This window comes from Hoplias malabaricus, chromosome 15 (assembly GCF_029633855.1).
Source record: "Hoplias malabaricus isolate fHopMal1 chromosome 15, fHopMal1.hap1, whole genome shotgun sequence".
Lineage (NCBI taxonomy): Eukaryota > Metazoa > Chordata > Actinopteri > Characiformes > Erythrinidae > Hoplias > Hoplias malabaricus.
Genome location: NC_089814.1, coordinates 35,655,756 through 35,665,721, shown reverse-complemented (window position 1 = coordinate 35,665,721; position 9,966 = coordinate 35,655,756). Strand labels below are relative to the sequence as shown.

The window sequence follows — 9,966 nt, the reverse complement described above, 5'->3', positions numbered from 1 at the left end:
GATAACGGTGGCGCATTCGAAGGAAGCCGGGTCGGAGCACACGGAAAAGTAGAGCAAACTTAAGACATACACACATCAGGTTTTTTTTATTATACTCAGTGCTATCTCTCTTTTTCTCATTTTTGTTCTGTGTCTGAATTCTTTTCTGACTCACCCTTCCACAGGTCTAAAGCTCGCCAGTCCACCTCAAATGGCTCTGGTCATTTTTACAACACCCACAGGAACTTTGCTGAAGAGCCTGTCTCACTTAATCATTTTCCTGTTCGTTCTGTAATCATTTTTCTCTTCACTATTCGAACTGGTTAGGACTGAAGCTTCCTCCCTCAGGGAACCCCAAATTAACTCATTCTGCCGTCTGACCTACGCCGTATGGTCCATATTCACTCACTAGCGGACCTTATATCTATCTCCAGCGGACATGTCCTGCCCTGGGAGCTCATCAGCTCTGGAGACATAAGCACGTGTATCATCAGAACCTTACCACCTGCTGAGTCGGTGTTCCCATCTGGTGTCCCATTCCAGTCCAATATCAGCGGCGTCTGCAGTCCCGCAGCGGACCCACCTCCCCCACGCTGGAGGCTGCTGGTGGTTGGCTGGATTAAGGTTTTTCAATCGCCCTTGCTTCTCCGCTCGGAGACCCCCAAAAACACGAGATATCCCGGACAAGCCCCCAAACTGTAAGGGCAACTGTCTAAGTGCCACCAGGAAGTGCAGGGAGTCAGGTCAAGTCGCCCTGTCCCAAACAGGATGCACATTTACATTTCAGTTAGACTTCCCTGACTCTAACTAAAGAAATTTACGGCAAAACACTTTTCCAGTCTCAAAAAGACATACAAGTGTTATGCTTCACAATCACCACATATTCATACAGCGAATCATCATCATTTCAGATTAACCACAGTATTAGTTTACATTTATTATTACATTGTTAGTTTGCATTTTTCCCTCACAGTTTATATTTTGTCATTTAAGTGGATGTTTCTAGGATGGACACAGATTTTTAAATTGGGAGCAATTAGGTTTACACTTGTTTGTAAGAACATGCTTTACTAAACAGGATCCAGTTCCAGTTCGAATCAGTCCGGATTGAACTACGAATCGAATCACTTTCGAATGAATCAGGAATCGACTCCGTGGAATGACTCGCCCTGCGCATCTGTCCGAGCAGAGGACCGTTAAGAGCTGAGCCCCGCCCTCTTTCTCTTCCCGACCAATGACGCACTGCAGATTTCCATATGGGCGCGGCCTCCCTCCTCCCCGCCCTCTGACTGACAATGTGGGAATGTGGCGTGTTTTTTTTTGCCTCCTCAACTTTGGCTGCGAGCAGTTTGAGTGACGACGGAGAGAAGGGGGCATCACTTCAGCTCCGAGGAGGAAGGCTGGAAAGAGCGAGAGAGAAAGAAGGAGTGAGAGAAAGAAGAAAGACGGAGAGAACGAGAAGGAACGAGAGAGAGAGTGAGAGAGAAAGAGGGTGCCCCCAATCCGCCGAGGACCAGGAGGATCCCAGCAACTTTATGGCCGCCTGAGAGACTTCATCATCCCGCCTCCTCCTCTCCCTTTCTCCGCCACTCTTCTTCTTCTTTGTTGTCGCCGGGGGCTGCGGGTGGTCTCGTTTGCGCTCGGAACCGTGTTTAACCGCTGGCCATCATGGACACTCCTATAAAGTGGAAAGTAAAACGGAGGCTAAAGGACGCTGGGCTCAGTTTGGCGGTGCTTCTGCTGCTCGCGACCTCACAAGCCAGCTCAGGTAAGGGAGCGGGTCGATCCAGAGCTCGTGGTTCTCCGCTGACGGTCGGTTCCAGCTCGCGTGTCCGCTCCTCGGTCCCGGGTCCCGTCCAGCGGGGGGATTGAGGGGGGTCACTTCATGGCTGCGGTCCAATATACGGAACCTGTGCCCTGCACAGACTTAACGCCTGTTTACGGGTTCTAACTAGAAAAAAATCATAGATGGGTTCTGCAGGAGTTACACAGTGAAATCAGAGAAAACATTCCAGTTAAACCCGTTCCAATCAGAACTTTCCATTAGTCTAGAACGTTCATAGCGTTCCAAAGAACACACGCGTACAAACAGAACTTTCCATTAGAATGTTAGAGAATTATACACAGAACATTCCAATGGAACACAACGGTTCCATCAAACATACTGAACGTTCTGGTCCAGTAGAAATCATTCCCTTTTTAGAATTCCATAACCTTCCCTTATAACAATCCAAATGTTCTCCTGACTTTTCAGTAGAACATAATAGTTTTAGTAAGAACGTTCCATTAGTACGCAACGTTCTGTACTCTCCACTGGAATATTGGAGCATCTTTGTTGGAAAGACCAGTTAAAATGCAGGCATTTTATTTAGAAACCTAAATCTAACTGATCAATCTATCCCCTTCCAACAGCATCTCAGCGTTCCTCTTAGAACCTAATTGAGCACACGTTCCAGTTAGGAAAACTAGAAACTCAGTGTTCTAGTTACAAAAATGAGGCGTTCTAAAAAGAACAGGATGACTTTCAATGTTAGAAATGCATGTGTTCTAGATAGTTCCATATAGAATACAAGAACTTACTTGGAATATTAGGTTAATTCACTGGAATAATTACAAGATTGTAATGCAAGAGTTCTAGATAGAACATCAGAAAATGGTCTTGGGTTGAACAGTAGTTAAGGACTGTAGTCTAGGATGACACTACACTAGGTCATCCTATAGTTAGAACCTGTTACACGGTTCTAATCAGAACTTAAGTGTTCCAGATAAGTTTTAACAGGAGACAGGGTTCCTCTGATACACACCCAGGCTGTACACTGCTCCTCTGGACCACTTTAAAACCAGAGTAAATTCCACCCCAGATTTTCAGGGTGTGTTGTCTGGAATAAAATCAGTTCTAAAAGGTTCTTATTGCAGCTATAAGTGAGATAATAAGCAATAATAACAATGTCACAATCCAGGTCCCTAATCTTAGAGCTGGAAGATGCTGAGGTGTTTTAGTGCGAAAACAGATCGATTCGTATTTTTGGAATTTTCTTCAGTTTTTTTTTTCTAGTTTTTTTTCCTCAGAGAGAGTGTCCTCCCTCAGTTTAACTGGGTAAAACTGCACAGAATCGAGACAGAGAGGACTATTAAAGTCTTTTTATTCTCAGGAGCCAATACAGATATATATATAAAAGTCTAAATACTTATTCAAACATCTTTTATGTATCATTTGTTTATGTTTTTTCTCGTGTTTGCCGAGTGAAATCTCCGCAGTGAGAAACCGTTAGGACTCGCGCTGCAGCCTCGAGCGCTCCGGGACAGCTGCAGCGCGAGGGGGGCGGGGCCCGGGGGCTGGATAATGGGCGGGGTTACGACTTAGGGCTGGGTCGCCGCGTGTCATCTCTCGGTTTGTGTTCTTCGCGTTGTCATGGAGACGCCAATCACTGCGTTTGAAGACTGAATCAATTAAACGCGCCAAATTAATGAACATCTTCGTTCAGTTTAATGGAAAGACGACAGTTTCTTAATAAAATGAAAGAAAATGAAGTCTCTGTACAAAATGTGTTTAGTTTATTGTTTGTTTTTAGAGTTTTAGCTTTGGTATGTTTTGGGGTGTTTTACACAGAATAGATTCCACTAGAGCTGAATGATTTGGGGGTAAATTTCTAATTGCCATTTGATGACCATTATTTATAAAGTAATTTATTGTTGTCTATAAACGACAGTCTGTACCTGTGTTGAATGTACGCTGAACACAGATGGTCACTCAGTTAGCCTGAGCCTTCCATCTTAAGTGGTGATTCTGTTTATTTCTGGTACAGCTTTTAAGGTGGAATGGCAAAATCAAATAAGGATCTGTTGAATGAGGAGCCAAACTTAACTTTGTCCAACTCTGGTCTGAGCTCATCTTTTCTGGTTCCCCATGAGTGTGACATGAAACGCGAGTGCGACGTGAGGGTACGGAGTTAGCTGGCAGTGCTCTGTCGGTGGAGGCGCTCTTGCTTTCATGCTTCATGCTCCATTCAATAGATGAAGTTTTTTAGCAAAATAAAAAAAATCTCATTAAATATCAGTCTGCACCTCACTCTGCAGTTTCTGGACAATCAGAGGAACGTGATTTTATCTAGAACACCGTTCTGTTTGCTCTGTTGTAAATACATTCTTGCTTGATTTCCCAATCAGGAGTAAAAATGTAATGTAAACAACTGATTGCCATCTGTTTTTAGATGCTTATGTGCAACAGAAAGTGTCATTCTTTTCATTTTGAGAGTGAGACAAGGGACACGGCAGCCTACAGGGGGCACACTGCCCCTAAGACCCCCACCTTAGCAAAGCTCTTGTAAGAAGGGAAAGGGTTGAGGTGATTTTTAGACCTGTTTCACTCGGTCTGTTTCCGCTTCTGTGCGTTACTTACAACTGTAGAACTTTGGTTTAAGAAATGTGTATTAAACAGTGTATTATTGTTATTATAATTAATATTATTGCACCATCCTTTAGCAACACTTTTATCCATCACTGTTTTTCCAAGCTGTGGGAGTGTGACAGTGTCCCAAAGGCTCAGGGTGTGGCTGGGAACAGTCTGAGTTTGCGGAGCCTGGAAAAACGTATCCCAGCAGTCAGCCGTGTTCTTGCTCCAGTCTGTTGTTTATTTGTAGGCGAAGGGGAAGATGTGAACACGTCTGTTTTGCTGTTTAAGGCTTGGAAACAGCAGTTACAGGGACTTGTGTTAAGTCTTAATTTGCTTTAAATGCGTAAAGCAGTCTGTTTTACTGCCGAGAGCTTTATACGGGGTTTATATGGTCGTTAACACATATATATATTTATAGTAAAATACAAAAGGGATGCTGAGGTGGTTAAGGACTCGCTCTGTTTCTCTCACTCTCAAATCAGACCAGAAGGAGGGTCTGAGAAAGAGAGAGACATTGAGTGATTATTTTTGTACTTTCCCAGCTTAACTGGAGTAACCATCTTGCGCTAGGTAGCAATGTCGCCTCAAACTGGAATTCCACCCATTTCTCTAAATTTCTACTTATTGAAACTTGCCTCAGGGCACCTTTGAATGATCCTCTCCTTCCACCAAGTCTGGAGTTGCAGGCCAAATCCTTATCTCAGATGTTACACAGAGGAGCTTTTATGGACATGAACTCTTCGAACGCCTGGCTCCTCACAGACCTCTGAACGTTTCTCTAAACCGCAGCACTTCAGACCAGACCACTCTCAGAGACTGTTTATACATAGCTCCACAGTTTAGTTCTGCAGTCTACGGACACCCACATGAACATACCTGGTTCTGACCTCATGTGGGCTTCGTCCCAAATCATCGTATGTGCCCTACTTACTGTACAAAGTTCCCTGAGCAGGCAATAGTGTGATGCAGTTGAACCTCTGCCAATGCCGCCATGTTCTCTGAGCTTCAAGTGGGTTTACTGGTCACTAGGGGGCGTGGCGTATGATGCAACGCAGCGGGTGGGTTCAGCACAGCAAAGTTGGCGAGAGGTTTTACGGTACAATTGTTCTGAGGGGTTGTGGGATACTGGAGGCTTTGATTGGCGCTGTGGGATTACGTCAGAGCTCCAAAGTCCATTGCGAGTTGTTAAACAAAGTAAAAAAATATGGTCAGTGGGCAGCAGCTTCGTTTCCTCTGCCACGTGGCTGTGTTTTACAACACATGCTTGGCTTTACAGGCTTTTACTGAAATGGAGTTGCTTAACTAAGCTGAGTGCGCTCAACAGATTGAACCTAAACGATTATCTCTAGAAAACTCCAGGCGTTGTTTCAGGTGTCATTTATTTTAGACAAATTATGAGCCTTGAGCGTTGACTTGACTTAGCTTTGGTAAATCAACAGATCTGAAATTCTTTGAAAATTCCACCAGCTAAAGGAAAGTTTCCAGCCTCAGGTGACTTTCTCTGTAATAAAACGTTACAGCCTTAACCTCCACCTCCCAGAACGAGGACTGCCTCCTACCCAGACCAGGTGAGGGTAGCCTGGGGTGGAGAGGCAGGTATAGCCCTTCTTATAACTCCAGAGGTAATGATGTTTTCAGTGTGTTTAGAAATGAATGGTGACATTGGTGATGTTGTCTACTCTTAAGGAAGGCTTAACACCAGTCCAGCTCATCCCAGAAGTAATAAATGAAGCTCATGGATCAGTCACTTCAGAGAAGATGTTACTACACCCCTCTCGATGATGCTTGGCATTGAGCTAGTGAGATAATAAAGAGCAAAACGGTTGTGTTTGCCCGCATCTAAATCTCATGAGCACTGTGTAACACAGATTGCTAATTAAACTCAGTTTTACAGACGTTAAAAAGCTTCAACGCTCGCTGCCGTCCTGTTTTTGTGAGATTTGGCTTTTGATACAAGGTCTTTGTTGGGAGAAGCATGAAAGCCAAAGTGGCGCTGTTTTTGTTTTTGTTTAGTTGGTGTGGTCCAGAGTTTACGACCTTCGTCTCGGCGCGATATTGTTTTTCTCCCGTTTAAGACCGAGCTCTGTTCCTCCGCCTCCAGCTCAGGCACGTTATGAGCCGCTCAGGATTCTCGGAGAAACCACAACACTTCAAATGTCTCGCTGTAAAAGCGGGAGATAGCATCATGGGCCCGAGAGCCGATCTGCTAAAGCACTTACTCCTTCCCTGGGTCTAATTTATTCTGTCATATAAACCTCCAGCTCCAGCCGCCATCGGCCTGCGCTTATTAAGTGTCTGGAAGAAACAGCGCTGAGCCAAGGTCATAAACGTAGCCTTTAGTAGAGTGGCGTAGCAGCATCGTTCCAAATGTTGTTTGTAGACACCATTTATAGTGAGAGAACTTATTTAACCCATGCACACATGAGGGGGAGTGGGACTCTGGAGCAGCTGCACATGAGACTAAGGTCACCGTTCTGAGTGCCAAGTGTGGGGTAGAGGGGTATAAATAAACCCAGCACTGGGCTCTGGAGAAGTGGAAATGTGTTCATTGGACAGATGGAGATATGAGGACTCACAGGGACTGTCCTCCTCTGGTCAAACAATAAAGTTTTCACTTAAAACTGCAGGTAGGAGCAGCGGTGGAGTCTGTGTACATCGTGGAGGTCTTTACTAAAGGTCAGTGCTGAATCAGTCCCATCACTTATCCAAGAGCTGCTACGTTTACTGCTTTACCAGCTTTCCTCCCATGGTCCAAAAACACATGTTGGTAGGTGGATTGGTGACTCAAGTGTCCATAAGTGTGAGTGTCTTCCAGGTAGAACAGACAAAGAATAACTAATAGCAATCTCAGGTGTCTAAGACATCTATTCAGTGCTGTAAATATCCTCTAATTCAGCCTCCTGACTGTGTGTATGTAAAATATTAGCCTTTACTCCATTTCAGATCCGTGGTGCTACTGTAAAAAGCCTCTCTCTTGATGAATGGCAAACATGTGCATGTCTGAGTTCAACAAACTTAAACACGGCGTAAAGCCTGTGCTGTGAAAACACTCATCACGGCCAGTTCCATTAAAACAAATGGGATTTCTCTGAATAAATGTCATCAACAGAAGTGACTGAAGGTGACTGTTGCTTCAATATAAAACCCCAAACATGTTATAGAAATTAAATACAAAATGCTCATGTTGATATGAGCTACTCGTTAAAAGCAAGGTGACATCTTACGCTTTTCTTATCGTCTGTTTCTAGAGGTTAAAGACCCCCCCTGCTTCAGGTCAGTGCTAAAAAGAGCCAGAAGATTCCAGACCTCTGTACGGTGATGTTTGTGTCAGAGAAAGAGAGAAAGGCAGGGAGAGAGAGAGGGATGGAGCAGAAACTTAAACACAGATGGAAGAAGAGAAAAAGAAGGAAGGTTTGAAAGGACAAGAGTCACTCGACAGTCAGCTCCTGTCCTCTGGGATAAATAAAGGTTTGAAGAGAGGAATGTGAGAACTCAGAACTTCAGGAGGCGGGGGTCTCAGGGCCAGGGGTCAAAGGTCAGCCGTTCAGGGTCGTGACCCTCTCTGATGACGGCCACACCAGAGACAGAGATTTACAGTGTCCCACCCCGAGGCACAGACGGCTTGAATGAGGGCCACCTTTTGTGCCCAGGGTCTGTTAGGCCTCGTAACTCACTCACTCACTCACTCAGCCATTGAGGAAAGGACGACCCTTCAGTGCTTTGCATCAAAGACACTATAGGTGTGTCCCAATACAAATTTAACACTAATTGTGTAGTCTGTAGTGTAGACACAAGTGTGAAAGTTGAGTGTACTAAAAATCCACAGTGCACACTTAGACACAGTGGATGTTTAAGGCGCTGGCAATGGACACTGTCCCACAGTCCATTGGGAAACAGAAAAGGAAGAGCTTCTCACATCTGGAAAACAATGTTGAATCTGTCCAAGGTAGTCCCCTACTCCCTACATAGTGCACTTCGCAGATTATAAACTACCACTTCTACACTCAGACAGTGCACTAAATGCGAGATGGTGGATTTATATAGAATATCAATAGTTTTACTCTGGCATACAGTGCACTATTTTAATGCAGAAATGTACTTATGACCTACACTGTGCACTACACAGTGTGGAGGGAGATATCTAAGTTTCAGCCTTTAAACAAAATGGAGCTGCAGCTTGGTGAGGCGTACGTTGTCATGGCAACAGTTAATCATGTCCTGTTAATGGTGTGGTATGTTAACGTTTAGGTGGATCAGTGTGCTTCTAATGTACTGCACGACATTTCACAGCCACAGCAGAAATGTGAGCGCAGTATAAACATTTGCGCTGCCCTTGTGTGTGTATATAGTTTTGTGTTCGAGTGTTTGAATGTGTGTGTGTGTGTGTCCTTTCTCACTTTGAACATTTTCACTTCGATTAGAGAGGCATGTGAGTTCATGCCTGGAACTGTGTGTATGAGATTAAAGTATCTGTTTCACTGTGTTATAACACAAAAATCTGCTCTGTGTGTGTGTGTGTGTGTGTGTGTGTGTGTGTGAGAGAGAGAGAGACCTCAGAGTGTGTACGTTTTTTTTTAGGATTACATTAAGAGCTCAATACTCATGGCCGCCCACACACCCCACATACAGCCGGACTGTTCTCAACCATGCATGCGTATCTGTGTGTGTGTGTGTGTGTGTGTGTGTGTATGTGGGGTTGGGGGGGGTTGTGGTAATTCTATATTGTGTTCCCCTAGTGTCTGTGTATGTGTGTGTACATGTGAATTTATCCCCACGGTGGAACAGTGTTGGTATTTTTGGGATGAGTTGGAGTGGTTATCCGTTCCGTTTTTTACTTTCATGCAGTTAGCGCTCTCCCGAATGTAGAGTCAGTTCTACCTTAAATAACGTTACCTTAACAGCAAAAATAAGTCAGTGTTACCCACCTATGGAGCAGGAATCGAGCAACATCCTCATCTCTTTTCATTTTTCTGAAAGAGAGCGAGAGATGCCTGAGCCAATTCAGACAAAGTAACTTTGAAAGTTTGTTTCCCATTTTACGGAACCAGGGCTGTGTACAAACACCGGAGCTTGTTCCAGCGCAAACACGGTGGAGAGCAACAAATGGTGAGGAAACATTCTCTGGATTTTATACTAAGTGTATTGGATTTCAATCATGAACAGCACCTTTAATCCTTCCTGTAAGAGCAGAGAAAGCTTTGAAGCGTTGCCGGTTGCGCCTGTGTCTGTTAACTTTTGAGCGTGTGGTGTAGGTGATGTCTGTGTGCTCGAGCTTCTTGGTGTTGTCTTTCAGGACGCTGCGGCATGAATGGAGTCTTTGACTCGACAAAACTATACGGACCCCATTCGGCTTTGTTATGATTAGCAGGATGACCGGGGGTCCTGGACACACAAGTTCTGCACCGATTCCAGGGTCTCTTGGGTCCACAGACACACACACACACACACACACACACACACATGGAGCAATAACATTCCATGCATACCTGGGTTTGCATTAGCCATCGCCGCTAACAAACCAAAAACCAGGTGAAATGATGGGATTTCCAGACTGAGCCCTGTCTGTATCTGCTTCTGCTTTTCTCCTTAATGCT

At 44.6% G+C, this 9,966-nt stretch overlaps 1 protein-coding gene across 2 annotated transcripts in view; it reads left to right on the top strand.

Annotated features, from left to right (window-relative positions):
• Nucleotides 1-1,328: 1,328 nt before the first annotated feature.
• Nucleotides 1,329-9,966, top strand: part of col5a1 (procollagen, type V, alpha 1) — a 104,296-nt gene continuing 95,658 nt past the window's right edge. For both annotated transcript variants that reach the window (XM_066646583.1, XM_066646584.1), the window contains exon 1: nucleotides 1,329-1,747. In XM_066646583.1, coding sequence (XP_066502680.1) covers nucleotides 1,648-1,747 — 100 coding nt within the window. In that variant the 5' untranslated portion in view covers nucleotides 1,329-1,647. The remainder of the gene's footprint in view (nucleotides 1,748-9,966) is intronic.